The sequence below is a fragment of the Chaetodon trifascialis genome, chromosome 14, assembly GCF_039877785.1.
Source record: "Chaetodon trifascialis isolate fChaTrf1 chromosome 14, fChaTrf1.hap1, whole genome shotgun sequence".
Taxonomy (NCBI): Eukaryota; Metazoa; Chordata; class Actinopteri; order Chaetodontiformes; family Chaetodontidae; genus Chaetodon; species Chaetodon trifascialis.
In genome coordinates, this window is record NC_092069.1 from 1,266,483 (window position 1) to 1,282,316 (window position 15,834).

The following is a 15,834-nucleotide window of genomic DNA, read 5'->3' on the forward strand; positions in this document are numbered from 1 at the left end:
ATGGTCATGGATTAGGTTTTGGAAGTGAGAGATTCTTGCTTGTTTGACTGTGTTATTGTAGATTTTGAGGTGTTGACAGTATTTCATAGTGAACTGTCAACTTTGATTTCCTCCATCTCCTTTCAGCACTCCTGCATTCCCTTTTGAGTTTTTTAATTTCCTCAGTTCTCCATGGAGGTGTGGGTCTTGTTTTGATTGTTTTGATTACAAGTGGAGCCACTGAGTCCAATGTTGACTTTATTTTATTGTTCAAGTTGTCAGTGATAAAATCGCAGGGTGCTGGTAAAATTTCGGCAGGAGTGCTCTGTAAGATCTGGATAAAATTTGCAGCCACTTCAGAAGTTAGGTAGTGTTTCCTCACTGTTCTCACAGGGGCCTCCCGCTGATTAAAACTGGTGATTGTAAAAAACACACAGAAGTGGTCAGACACAGCCAGGTCCACAACAGAGGGCGCACCAACCGACAGACCATAAGATATAACGAGGTCCAAGGTGCGCCCCCTGATGTGGGTCGGCTGCACTACGTGTTGCTTAAAATCAAGGCAGTGTAAAAGGTTTAAAAATTCTCTGGACATTGAGTCTGAGGGAAAGTCCATGTGTAGATTAAAATCACCGGATATTAAAATTCTGTTAAAAGAGGTATGAATAATTGATAAGAGCTCAGAAAACTCACTAATAAAAGAAGTAGAATACTGGGGTGGTCGGTACACAGTTATACAGAGGATCGGTGGGCTGCTAAAAACGAAGGCATGGTATTCAAATGATGAGTAGCTGTTAAAATTGACTTCGTTCATGTGCATGTTGGTTTTTGTGATTGAAGCAGTACCGCCCCCTCTTTTGCACCCCCTGGTTGAAAATAAAAAGTTAAAATTGGGTGGGGAAGCCTCGGTGAGAACAACAGGTGCGTCAGTGCCAAGCCACGTCTCTGTAAGGAGAATGCTGTCCAGGTTATTATCTAAAATTATGTCATTTATAATAAAAGATTTGTTTAAAAGAGAGTGCACGTTCAGCACAGCCATTTTAACATCTGTGCTGAACTTGCGCTCATCACATTTTTCCAGAGGAATGTTAAAAACACATTTTGATCTAAAAGTATTCCTGGGTCTCCTATGTCTGTGTGAAATTATGGTTTTGATTGTGTAAAGTGAGGGAGGGGTGTGTATGATGTAGGTGGGGGTGGGTGAAGGTGAGTTTGAGTGTGGGTAAGGTGCAGAGGGCGTGTGTATGGATAGTGAGTCAGGAAGTGATTGTGGTGCAGGACCGGACTGTCAAGTCAATGTTTACTGATAAAAGCCGTGACCCCTCCTGGTTTGGGTGTAGGCCGTCTGTTTTAAAAAGGTGGGGTCTGTTTAAAAAAGCGATAAAATTGTCCACATATGGAATACTTTTTCCCAGGCAGAATCCCTTTAGCCACAGGTGCAGCTGGCGGAGGCGACTGGTGGTGACGTCACCATAGCGCGGTGGGGGAAGCGGGCCGGAAATAACCAGTCGCTTCCCCGTGTCCAGCATGCGGTCCACCATGGACCTGAAATCCCGCTTGAGGATCTCGGATTTCTGGTCTCTGAGATCATTGATGCCGGCCTCCAGGACCAGCGTGGAGGCTGAGCTGTGCTGAGCACACAACTGGAGGGCGGAGGACTCAACCTCCTTGACGCGGGCTCCGGGGCAGCAGAAGGTCCGACCATCACGTACCGACACGTGTCTGACCATCGAGGTCCCAACGACCAGCACAGAGGGGGTGCACTGCTCCACGGGCTGCCTGGAGGTGCGCCGATGGCAGGGCGAGACCCAGGGTTGGTGGCGCCGGCCCGTGGTTGCTCCTGGCCGAGATGGAGAAGAGGGGCCAGGCTGGACACGCGGATCCCGGTTGCTGTGCTGGCGAGAGCTACGACCAGCTGGGTGGACAGGTCGTGGAGGCAAGCTGGAGCACGCTCCCATGGGAGGGAAATCCTGCAGGCTCAGGATGTTGTACCTGCTCTCCAGCGGTAGATCTGGAGGCGGAGGAGGGGGAGATGGACGGGCCCCGGCGCCTCTGGTCACCGCTGACCAGGATTCCCTCGCCTTGAGTGGCGTTGAGCTCACCGGTGCTGGAGCCGCCGCTCCATCCTCCCTGATGGAGCACTGCCACTCCGGGGGGTGAAGACAGGAGGTGGAGGGTGCTGATGGCTTGGGCTTGGCGCCCTGGTAGAGCCAGCGGAGCTCGGCGAGTGCTGGTGCTGGAGATCTGGTGGTAATGGAGCCGGTCCACGGCAGGGTGGTGTTGCCCGCGGCCATCATGCCAGCGCCGGATGCCCTCATGTGGGCGATAACTTTTGACTGGGTCGAGGCGACGGTGGAGAAGTCCATAAGGATTTTGTCCCTCTCCTTGAGGTCAGCCTTCAGGCTAGAGACGTTGTCCCTCAGTTTTGAGAGAGTGGGGAGACAGGACTCACAGACCGCCATCATGCTGCCGGCTGTGCCGAGGATCTGTCACCCCGGAACGCAGAACCACCACGGGGAGGAGGTGAGTTAAATCCCACTAAGTTAAAAGGTTTTATAAAAAACTTAAAATTACTATTACCTAAAATTACTGTGGGTTTAATAAACACCAGAGTCAACGCAGGAAAGGAGCGTTGCGTCCTGCTGCGGCGGAGTCGCGTTTAACTGACGTAATCACCAATCACTTCCCTGTCATGGATAACAGGAGTTATCATTCTACCATTGTAACGTAAATACTTTGGTCCTTTAAAGTAATCTCATGATTCTTATTGCACTTGTATGTTCTGGAACAAATGTCCTTCATAGCCTAGAGTTGTAAGATAACATGACTGGAGAGAGCCTGTTTTGATAACAGAAGGCCAGATGGCACTTTTCTCCTCTCTTGTCTGCTAGTGACATCTGTTACATCAGTTCCGCGCCTTATGACTACACATACAGGTTGTTTATCACATGTCTAGGACAAAGATATGGTATGTCTAAGTCTTGGCGAACAGTCAATTACATTCTGTAACGTATGTCTGTTTATTGTATGGGGTTTGGTAAAACCCAAGAAAATAAATGTGAACTTCTGCCTGAAATCTGTGCTCATTCTGGCTGAGATCCTGCATTCAATCTGAGACCAGTGCTGCATTTCTTTATTTGTGAAGATGATAGATAGATAGATAGATAGATAGATAGATAGATAGATAGATAGATAGATAGATAGATAGATAGATAGATAGATAGATAGATAGATAAAATAAAAGTCACACAAAAGCCAAGATCTTAGCTTTGGATGGTAACAACAATTTTAAGGCAGCTTTTACAGCTGGCTGGTCTTTCTCTTCCTCCTGACAAAAGGAGAGGAAGGCTAATTTGACCCCGTCTGCAGTGGAGCCACTGAGCCACAACACTGGTATGCTGCAGACATCACCACACAGCATGCCGTCTCTCCCTCCCTATCTGTATCTCTCTTTCTGTAAGCTGGTCAACTCCAACACCACAACCATCATTAAAGCGTTCTGGCTGATCACACCCTTTAATTGGATCATACCGGCAACCCAGGCAAAATGGCGCCTTGTTAGCTTAGCTGCAGAGCAGAGTGAACACTCAAACAAACAAGCAAACAATGAGGGTATAAACAAGCCCTGTGGAAGTTCACTTAGAATGTGAAGCATGATAAGAAGAACTGACCTGCATACACAGTGAGGTGTCTGATTTAATACATTAAGATGTTAGAATTGAAACATAAAGTGTGATCACTTTAAGGGCATGTTTGGAGCTCAGTTTACTTGGAGCCTTGGAGGGTAAAGGTCAAATAAGTGCGGGACCAGGTCAAGTAAAATCATATGTGGGGATATGTTTGTAGAGGCTCCTTAGATGAGGACCCCCGGATAGACCTGTCACATCCATCAACTGGTCTCTGTGTCTTGTCGTCTTGCAGGTTCCCATGGACAGTGGCTGAATCTGGATTGTGGATTTCAGCTGCATCTCCTGCCTTGGCCCTGCCTGACATCCACTGCAACTGCTACTGCTGTTATTACATCCACTGTCACTGTTACTGTGACTGCATGTCTGTCTCTCTGTCTCTCTCTCTCTCTCTCTCTCTCTCTCTCTGACTGCTTTTCTGTCTGTCTGTCTGTCTGTCTGTCTGTCTGTCTGTCTGTCTGTCTGTCTGTCTGTCTGTCTGTCTGTCTGTCTCACTCTCCCTCTCTTGCTCTTCCTCTCTCACCCAACCGGTCGAGGCAGATGGCCGCCCACCCAGAGTCTGGTTCTGCTCGAGGTTTCTGCCTGTTAAAAGGAAGTTTTTCCTCGCCACTGTCGCCAAGTGCTTGCTCATGGGGGAATTGTTGGTTTCTTTGTAGATAAAAGAGCTTGGTCTGTACCAGCTCTATATGGAAAGTGTCCTGAGACAACTTCTGTTGTGATTTGGCGCTATACAAATAAAATTGAATTGAATTGAATTGTGAGTGGTTAAAGTGTTTATCAGATTCGACCCAGGCTCTCCATCAGACTACCAGCGTCTGATCTGATACTAAGCTTGCTAATAAAAGTTCTCTTTAATATAAGCTTGTATCAGCAGAATTCTTTCTACATCGTCATCGCACTATCGCTTGTTTCGATGAGGACCTGAAATAAACCACAACAGGAACTGAAAAGGAAACACACTTAGTCGGACTGATTTATGATGAAGAAATGTGAAGAAATGTGAATACTGCTTTTTTGTAGCAATTTATATTTCAATGACTAATTAGTAAGAGAACTTCTAATATGTAATAGCCATTTGGTAGCCATTTAGAGGCAAGTTAGAGTCAATGAGTACCAAGCATTCATTAGTAGCATGGGTGGTCACAGTTGGACTAATGTAGGTAGTAATGTTGTGATTAACCACTGAAACATATAGAATATTTTCTTATTTTGAGCATTTAAGCTTAAATACACATATAGCAGTTAATATTTTACCATAAGTAAAAGTCTAGAATTAGTCTACACTTATTCACACACCTTTCTAAATAACTAACACATGGCTTCTGCAAAATATTGAACAATAGTTTGCTCTCCTCCTCCTCTCCTCAGTGGTGTTCAATTTGGATGCAGCAGTGTGTGGACTGTAATATTTTCCATGTAGTGCTGAGGGACTAATTCAGGGAAAATTCAGTGGGTCTTTTCACTCTCAGGCGCTGCAGAGGAAAAAACGAGGACCATCTGACAGTAGCTGCGACAAGTCACCTTGGTGCTGCTTTAATCCTAGCAGGCTGGTAGATAATTCAAGGTTGTTAATGCAGTACAGTCACCTCTAAATCAAATCCTCTCATACAGTGAAGGCAGAATGTTACTGTTGCTTCACTGGTTATAAACAGTTTTAATGTCCACACATTACTAATTATACCTGGGGAATTCTTTTTCCTCACTTCAGATAGGAACTTGGTGTCTTGCATATTAAGGGCACTTCAGCAGGTGAATTATGTTGACTGTCACAGGGACAAAATTCATGGTTGATATGTAGTCTTACTTGTCTGACTTGTCAGGTTTTTTATTACAGTCTGTTGAGCTGCTGCACGGGTCTCTATAAAGGACTGCGTGAATGCATGTTTCATGTGATATAAATGATCAAAATGAAGGCATCCACGCCGCAAATCCTTTTTTAATGGCTTTATGCAGGATTTGCAACTGAAACTATTTTACTTACTTGTTGGATGTTTTGTTTTTTGCAAGGCTTTATATAAACAACTGATCATGACAGATTAATGATGGATTGAAATTCATGTATCATATTAGAATATTATTGCTACTAAATTTGACAAGGATGGAAATGGCTGTAACACTGATGGGAGGCATAACCGCCAGTAATGCAGGTGGCAGCATGTAGAACATTAGCTGGTAGTGACAAGAAGTCATTCACTCAATGGCACCTGCCAATAAAACAAGAAGAAGAAGAAGAAGAAGATGGATGACTGGGATAGAGAACCTGCTCAAAAGGCAAAAGGTTTGTGCAAGTATCTCATCGGAGGAAGCTTACTTAATGAAGAGTAACATAGGTCAAAGTCATGTAATCAATATTTGGTGTGACCACCCTTTGCCTTCAAAACAGCATCAATTCTTCTAGGTACACTTGCACACAGTTTTTGAGGGAATTCGGCCTGTAGGTTGTTCCAAACATCTTGGAGAACTAACCATAGATCTTCTGTGGATGTAGGCTTCCTCAAACCCTTCTGTCTTTTCATGTAATTCCAGACAGACTAGATCAGGCCTGGGCAAACTACGGCCCGGGGGCCACATGCGGCCCGTTAAACGTTTTAAACTGGCCCACCGAACTTGAAAAAATTAAATGAATAAACCTTGTTAATGTTTTATTTTCCCTGCAATTCTGATGTTTTCCCACTAGATGGCGCACCCTTTGACCTATCAGCCCTTCTGTAAAGATGAGCGGACCTAAGAAAAGGGAAGTGGACAGAGAATGTTGAGTGTTCAATAAGGAGTGGACAACTAAATATTTTTTCACTGAACACTGATAATCTGTGGTAAACTCACCTGCCTTCCGTCCCTGACCTCATGCTTTGCCTTTCTGGTGTCTGACTGCTCTGCTGGTAACGATTCATCCGCCTGGCTTCAGCTATCCTCTTGCCTGCTCCCTATCGGTACTTCTGCTTCCGTGGACTGCTCTTCTGGCTTCGACCAACCCGCCTGCCTCCGACCACTCCTCTGCTCTCTCCTCGCCGGCACCGCGGCTCGATCAGCTGTTTCTCCAGGCTGCGGAGCTCCCTCCTCGTCATCAGCGGCTGAGGTACGTAACTCCGCTGCTCGCCGGCGCCGCTGCACGATCAGCTGTTTCTCAGGCTGCGGAGCTCCCTCCTTGTCATCAGCGACAGTAGTAAGCGATTTACTCTGCTCCGTACCTTGTCTTTTCTGTGGCATTGATAAAGCTCATTACCAACTGTTCCTGCTCTCCGTTGTACTGCATTTGGGTCCAAAACACGCCCGTTTCACAACAAAAGAATGGGAAGCTGCTGCTCAGAAGTTGGCAGCTAATTTAAAGACTCAACAAAGCTTTTTTCACCGTCAAACTGCCATTCAAGAGTCAAGTACCAAGGCCAGTTTTATGCTTTCATTCAAAATAGCAAAGGCCAGCAAACCTCTGCCTGAGGGCGAGTTTTTAAAAGAATGTATGGTAGAGACAGCAGGTATTTTGTGCCCAGAGAGCAAAGACAAATTAGAGAAAATCAGTTTATCACGGCGGACAGTGACTCGCCGCGTGGAACTAATAGATGAAGATATCACCAGCGGCTTAAATAAAAAGGCGGAGTCATTCACGTTATATTCTTTAGCACTGGATGAAAGCAACGATGTCAAAGACACTGCTCAGCTCCTCATTTTTATCCGAGGTATCAACGACACTTTTGAAATAACGGAGGAGTTTTTGACAATGGAGTCTCTGAAAGGACAAACACGGGGAGAGAACTTATTTGACCGGTGTCTGCTGTCATGAAGCTTCCTTGGAGTAAGCTTGTCACGTCAGATGGATCTCCAAATTTAATGGGGAAAAACGTTGACCTGCTGAGGAGAATCCAGAATAAAGTGAAAGATGAAAACCCTGACCAGGATGTCATTTTCCTCCACTGCATCATCCGCCAGGAATCTCTATATAAATCTGTATTACAGCTGAATCATGTTGTGAATCCTGTCGTGAAACTCGTCAACTTCATATGCGCGAGGGGACTTCAGCACCGTCAGTTTATTGCTTTCCTGGAGGAAACTGATGCGGATCACCAGGACATGCTTTATCACTCCCGTGTCCGCTGGTTGAGTTTGGGCAAAGTGTTTCAACGAGTGTGGGAGCTCAAAGAGAAGATTGGCGTGTTTTTGGAGCAACTGGGGAAGGCTGATGAATTTCCTGAGCTGAGCAACAAGAGCTGGATTTGTGACTTTGCGTTTGCTACGGACGTATTTTCACACTTAAATGAGCTCAACATGAAACTGCAGGGGAAGGATCAGTTTGTGCATGACATGTACACAAACGTGAAAGCCTTCAAATCCAAGCTGGCTTTATTCTCCAGGCAAATTTTGAACAAGTCATTCACTCATTTTCCTACACTAGCCATACTGAAAGAGGCCGGAGCAAAAGTGAAGAAATACAGTGAGTCACTGGATGCGCTGCATGGAGAATTCTGCCGTTGGTTTTCGGATTTCGACAAAATTGACAAGTCACTTCAGTTGGTGGCCTGTCCTCTGTCACAAGACCCTGAAACAGCTCCAGAGGAGCTGCAGCTCGAACTGATCGACCTTCAGTCCGACCCTGTCTTAAAAGAGAGCATTGTTCGGCTCGACCTACGTGTGTGAACAGACCTTCAGCGTCATGAACATCAACAAAGCCAGCCACAGATCCAAGTTAACAGACCTATGTAACCCTTCTAAAGAGAAAGATGTTAGTAATGGTGATAGCAACTTAATTCTATGGCCAGATGGACAGAAGACCTAGATTCAGCTACAGAGCCCAGGGTAACCAAAGGATGTGCAGGAATGACACTCACACTGATCTTTGTTTTTCCAGAAAACAACAATGCTTCCCAATTTATTATAACGCTGGGAAGATGAATGAAACATATAAAAAACACAAATAAACAACTTATTACCTGGCCAGGCACTGAAAATAATAAACCAAGTGAAAATAAAGAGAAAAGATGTCCTGCAGCTGCGTGTGTCTACTTTTCAGTTCACTTTACTTTACTTTGCACCGTTTAGGTGAAACCAGTCAAACCACACTGTAGTGTGGGTGTGTGTTTATGTAAAAGTGGAAAAAGGATTCACTTCCGCGATGTTGTTGGTTTCCTCCAGGGTCCGGCTCGCCATCAACGTCTCTCTGGCTCCGACATCCAGGCAGGTTCCGTCCAAATCCAAGGGTACATCAAAAACCTGACCAATGCGATTTCTCCACCCGAGCGAGTCCTCCAGCTGCACTCCTGCAGGCTCTGGCCGTTCGGGTGATTCCTCGGTGATGTCTTTCCAAGTTTTTATCAGTTTTTATTCACTTTCATCAGCTACCTCTGCTTCACTGTCCTGACATGGAGATCGTGTCCAAGCGTGCTCGTTCTCTTTTCTTCCTGAGGCCTCGGAGGAAGTGAACCTGTGCCGGTGGGGTCACAGGCTGTCTCCTCTTCAACTCATCCCTTTCAAATTAAAGTTCCCGTGACTCCTTTTTTTTTAATATAGTTCGGCTCTTTTTAACTGTATATTTTACTTGAACAGTCAAACATGAATTAATTTTTTTTCACAAATTTCACGTTCAAGTTTTTTAATTAAATAAAATTAACACATTTCCTGTCTTTTAACTCAATTGTCTGTCTTTTTTAACACAAAATGAAATGTTCTTAATACGCCTTTTAAATACACCTCTTTTTCCTTAGTTACACCAACACCTCAGATCCATTCTGAGAATCGTCACAACAAAAGTAACTCCAGACTTTGATTTGCTGGCTAAAAAAGGAGACCATCAACACTGTTCCCATTAAAATTAAAAGTGTCTCCATGATGCGCACATGAGTGCAAGTTCTCAAAATAAATAATGCGCACAGATCAAATATAACGCGCTCCACAGACTGACTTGCTGCCACTGTTTCGTCCTTGCACTTGTCGTTGTTGACTTTTGGCACCGGGGAAACAAATTGAATAGAAGGAGCAGGACAAGTACATCTGCATCTCCTATCGTTTTTGAAAAAAAAAAAAAAAAAAAGACAGTCAAGAAGAGAGTGATAGTGATATCCCGAAGGATAACAGAACTTTCAGTGCTTTAAAATAGAAATGGTTAGTAATAAAAAAAAAGTTGCATTTTATTCATTTGATTTTCAGTGTTTTAAAACTCATTTTAAAGTCAAATATTTTGTTGTAATACTTTTCTTCATTTTCATTTGAAATTAAAGCACATGTTTTCTCCATATACCAAGATGTGTAGTTTTTTCTCCAATGGGGTGGGGTTACCAAAGCACTCCATCCATCTGCTCCTGGTCCAGCCCCTTTGTCAAATGTTAGAACCCATTGTGGCCCACGAATTAAAAAGGTTGCCCACCCCTGGACTAGATGATGTTGAGATCAGGGCTCTGTGGGGACCATACCATCACTTCCAGGACTTCTTGTTCTTCTTTACACTGAAGATGGTTCTTAATGACATTGCCTATGTTTGGGCTTGTTGTCCTACTGCAGAATAATTTTGGGGCCAATCACACGTCTCCCTGATGGTATTGATGATGCATGATGGATAAGTATCTGCCTGTATTTCTGAGCATTGAGGACACCATTAATCCTGACCAAATCTTCAACTCCGTTTGCAGAAATGCAGCCCCAAACTTGCAAGGAACTTCCACCATGCTTGACTGTTGCCTGCAGACATTAATTATTGTACCACTTCTCCAAGAAACTGCCTTCTGCTACCTGCACCCCAGTTCCTATGTTTTTGTGCATAGTTGAGTCGCTTGGCCTTGTTTCCATATTGGATGTATGGCTTTTTGGCTTCAACTCTTCCATCAAGAGCATTTCTGGCCAGACTTCTCCAGACAGTAAATGGGTGTACCTGTTAGGATTTTAACTGACACCTGTTGCATTCACTGACTTTGCAAGAGCTTCACTTCCGCTGAACTGACTCACTGCGAACTTTCCACTGCTGGTGCTGCGCTTTCACTCCTACCGCCCGCTTCACAGTTCCTCCCCTGCGAGTTACTATGTTGCAATCTTCTTTTTAACATCCAATCCGATCGACTTCCTGTGTGGTGTGGTGCTCGTTCGCTTGTGTTTGGTGCTCGGCTTTGGACTATATTCTACTTTTTTTGGATTACTGATTCTGGATTACGGCCCTTGGACTAACTTTTGCTACCTTTGGTTCTGGATTCTGCCTGGCTTACGACGCGGATTTTAGATCACGGACTTGCAACGAAAGTTGCCTAGTTTGCAAACTAGCTAGCCGGTGGCTAGGCTAACAGCTGACCGAGCAGCAGCAGCATGCCACCGAAGAGGGCAATGACAGCAGAGGAGGGCGACGAACTCAAGAAAACTTTGGAGTTTTTGGCTGAGGAGATTTCTGCGGTTAAACAGCAGCAGAAAGGCATCCTGGAGCTGGTGGAGGAGGTGAAGGCTCTCCGGATCCAGAACGCCGAGAAAGACCGGCATCTGGTGGAACTGGAGAACAGGGTGGCGGAGCTAGAGCAGTACTCCAGGATCAATGACGTGATTGTTACAAGGCTCCACATCAAGCCCCGGTCATACGCCCTGGCGGTGACCACTGATAACGGGGGACAGCCCAGCGAGCAGGATGACAGATCGGCAGAGCAACAGGTAGCTGCCTTCCTCCACTCAAAGGGAAGTGCAGTAGATCTAAACAACGTAGAAGCATGCCACCCTCTGCCCCGGAGAAACGACAGCAATACACCAGCCATAATCATGAGGTTTGTAAACAGAAAACACAAGACTGCACTGCTGAAACAGGGAAGGAAACTGAAAGGAACAAACGTTTTCATAAATGAGCATCTCACAAAAAGAAACTCCGACATCGCAAGAAAAGCACGCAACTTGAAAAAACAGGGAAAAATTCAAAGCACATGGACCAATAATTGTAAAATATTCATTAAGCTTAACGGAACGCCAGAGCAAGCCAAAGTTGTGGTCATCAGGACCATGGAGGAGCTGGACAGGTACCAATGATCATCATCATAAACCAGAGTCACTACACAACACACAACCATAACAACTGTCGGAAATTACTCATTCACCTGCAACCTGAGACAATGATAGCACAACTCAAAGAATTTCTAATCATGACAAAATGGAGCTAAAAACTTTTCAATATACAGATCATAATTTACTGGACAGAGAAAACAATATAGATCCGGACAACAATTTCTTTTCCAACATTAATGACAACTGCTGTTATTACACGGACGAACAATACAATCAGACCATTAAAACTGACAACAAACTATCCATAATCCATTTCAACAGCAGAAGCATGTACGCAAACTTCAATAACATCAAGGACTACTTAAGTCAGTTCACAAAACCATTCAAAATTATTGCCATATCAGAAACCTGGATTAACGCTGATAAGGGAATGGATTTTGAGATGGATGGATATGAACTCAACTATATAAACAGAAAGAACAAAAGCGGAGGAGGTGTGGCTGTATATGTGGACAAAAATTTGAATTACAGGGTATTGCAAAATATGTCAACTGCAATTGACAATCTGTTAGAATGTATAACTATTGAAATTTATAAAGAAAGAAACAAAAATGTAATAATTTCCTGTATATATAGGGCGCCAGGTTCTAGTGTTGAATTATTCAGGGATTGGATCAAAGCATCTTTTTCATGTATGAATCAAAAAGTTATTTTCATCTGTGGTGATCTTAACATTGATCTTTTAAATCCAAATAAGCACCAAATGATTGACGAATTCATTAATACAATGTACAGTATGAGTCTTTATCCAAAAATCACTAGACCTAGCAGAATCACACCCCACAGTTCCACATTAATTGACAACATATTTACTAATGACATTGAAAACAATACCGTGAGTGGATTACTAATCATTGACATAAGTGACCACATACCAGTTTTTACAGTTTATGACGGCAACTTTAAAAGAAATCACCCAGATGTAAGACTAACATACAGACGATTGAGGACAGATGAAACTATGAATGCATTTAAAAATGACTTGCTAGCGCAAAACTGGGATGTTATATACAATGGCTCTAGACAATGTTACCCTCAATATTTTATAGATAACAACATTAAAAAAGACAATATGGATGATATAGTTAATAGTTTTAATCATTTTTTTGTAAGTGTTGGACCAAACCTGGCAGAAAAAATCCCTGATCCATTGTCATCTCAGGATTGGAATGATAATCTTATAGAGAGAAACCAAAGCTCAATGTTCCTCACAGCAGTGGAAGAAAAAGAAATAATTGACATTGTAAATAATTGTAAAGATAAAATATCTACTGATTGTAATAATATTGATATGAAAATTGTAAAAAGGGTCATTGAGGGGATTTCAAAACCACTAACTTTCATCTGTAACTTATCATTCCAAACCGGTCAATTTCCAAACAAAATGAAAATAGCTAAAGTTGTGCCGCTGTATAAAACTGGGGATAGACACCACTTCACAAATTACAGGCCTGTTTCCTTACTGCCACAATTCTCAAAAATTCTAGAAAAAGTATTCAACAACAGATTGGACAAATTCTTGGATAAACATAAATTACTCTCTGACAGTCAATACGGATTCAGATCAAACAGTTCAACATCACTGGCATTAATGGAATCAATTGAAGAAATCACCAACGCCATAGATAATAAGCGGTATGCAATTGGAATATTCATCGACCTCAAGAAAGCTTTCGACACAATCAATCATGACATATTAATCAATGAACTGGAACGGTATGGGATCAGAGGGGTTGTTCTGCTCTGGGTTAAGAGTTATCTCAGGGACAGGAGGCAATTTGTGAGGTTGGGAGATTGCGTTTCCTCATGCTTGGACATCACCTGTGGTGTCCCCCAGGGGTCAGTGCTGGGTCCAAAACTGTTTATTCTTTATATAAATGATATCTGTAAAGTCTCTACGGTATTAAAATTAGTTTTGTTTGCAGATGACACAAATATTTTTTGTTCAGGGGGGAATTTACACGAGCTTCTGGGGATGATTACTGCAGAACTGTGTAAGTTAAAGAAGTGGTTTGACATAAACAAACTATCATTAAATCTAAACAAAACTAAATTCATGTTATTTGGGAATTGTAAAATGAACACTAAAGCACTAATACAGGTGGACGGGGTTGACATTGTAAGGGTTCATGAAAATAAATTTCTTGGTGTAACTGTGGACGAAAAAATAACATGGAAATCTCACATAAAACATGTACAAAACAAATTGTCACGCAGCATCTTGGTACTGAGTAAAGCAAAACACTTTCTGGACCACAAATCACTCCACATTCTTTACAGTTCAATGATACTACCATACTTAAATTACTGTGCAGAGATTTGGGGCAATACAAATGTACATTACAACCACTGTTTATACTGCAAAAAAGAGCCATAAGGATAATTCACAACACTGGTTACAGACAACACACAAATCCTTTATTCTTAAATCAAAAACACTGAAACTCAGATCTGGTTCATTATCAAACAGCACAAATCATGTACAGAGCAATAAACAACCTACTCCCAGGAAATATTCAAAAACTGTTTTATCAGAGGGAAGGGGGATATAATTTGAGGGGGGAAATGAATTTAAAACACCTTTGTGCTCGCACAACTTTAAAAACCTTTTGTATCTCTATATGTGGAGTGAAACTGTGGAACAGACTGTCGGGGGAACTAAGGCGATGTCCAAGCATGAGCATGTTCAAACAGCGGTACAAACACATGGTATTCACGAGGTACAGGGAAGAAGAAGGGCATGGTGATCATTAGGGTTCTCACATATTTACATGTTTATTTATTTTATTTATTTGCTATTGTTGGCATATTGTTGGCTAAGCAAATATGCTTAGTTACTGTATGTGAAGTAGGTGTTTAAAAAAAAAAAAAAAACGGGTTACACAGGAAGTATATGGTATGATCATTAAGCGGAGAAGGGGTAGGATTAAATAAGCTTATGCTTCTTCCTACTCCTTTTTGAACATGTTATGTTGATATTGTTCCAATGGCTCTCAATTAAATGTTTTCATTTGTCCATTTGTTTTTTGTTTTTGCTATTATTTTGATTTTTTATTTGTACTACTCTCACATGTTTGAAATAAAGCCTTCATTCATTCATTCATTCATCCTTAAAATATATTTTAGGACTCAAAGAGCAGATCAACACAGAGACAATGTCTTAAACACAGTATAATTTATTAACAAATAAATGAACACAAAGCGCACTCAAACCGAGTGGAAATCACTGAGGTCTATATATGAAAATAATACTAAAGAGGAACAAAATATGCACTCAAAGAAACTGAATGGAAACAACTGAGACCTACGCTGGTACTGAGGTGGGGAAGCACACCGAGCAGAACTGAGATCACTGTAACGAAAAGCTGAAAACAAAAGCATAAGTCCAAACTCAAAAATCCACTGGATAATTCCAAGACAATCACAAGGCAGAGCTGACCAAAGTTTTTCTTGGAATTTACTCACACGAAGAACCGGACATTCACACGGTTGAGATGAGGACGAACTGGCAACTGCATGTCCTGGGAATCTCTCCTAAATACTGCCAGCACTCCGCTCTAATAATGGTCAGGTGTGCAGGTAATTAGGCCGGGCAGAAAAAGGGAAATGGAAAACACTGGGAGAAGACAAAAGGCAAATCTTTACAGTACCTGGGTCTCACTGGTTTCTGCCACTCCTGAGCTGATGGCGCTGCTGGACATCTTCTGATTTTGAAGGGAAATAAGCTTGATGTATTTTTTCTTCTGCTGCCACTTGGCTGACCACTGCCTCTACGATCCTCAACTTTGCCCGTTTCTTTGTGCTTTTTCAAAAGAGCTTAAACAACACATCTTGAAACATCAGTCTTTAAAATCTTTGTCTGGGAGAGACCTTGCTGATGCAGTATAACTACCTTTTGTCTCGTTGCTGTGCTCAGTCTTGCCATGGTGTATGACCTGTGACATGAAACTGTCTTTCACAACCACACCTTGGTAGCAGAATTTGGCTGTTCCTCAACCAGTTTTAAGCCTCCTACACAGCTTTTTCTGTTTCAGTTAATGACTGAGTTTCCACCTACATGTGAAATTGATGATCATTAGCACCTGTTTGGTATAATTGGTTGATCATACACATGACTGTAATCCTACAAAATTTCTGACTTTGCACGAATGTATAA

The 15,834-nt window shown here is 42.7% G+C and overlaps 1 protein-coding gene across 1 annotated transcript; it reads left to right on the plus strand.

Annotated features, from left to right (window-relative positions):
• The first annotated feature begins 7,439 nt into the window (after positions 1-7,439).
• LOC139342355 (general transcription factor II-I repeat domain-containing protein 2A-like) lies at positions 7,440-8,294 on the plus strand. The gene has a single exon (XM_070979422.1). The coding sequence runs from the start codon at positions 7,440-7,442 to the stop codon at positions 8,292-8,294; it is 855 nt and encodes a 284-aa protein (XP_070835523.1).
• The last annotated feature ends 7,540 nt before the right edge of the window (positions 8,295-15,834 follow it).

Coding starts and splice junctions, on each gene's coding strand:
- LOC139342355 (XM_070979422.1), top strand. CDS start 7,440: ATGAAGCTTCCTTGGAGTAAGCTTGTCACGTCAGATGGATCTCCAAAT.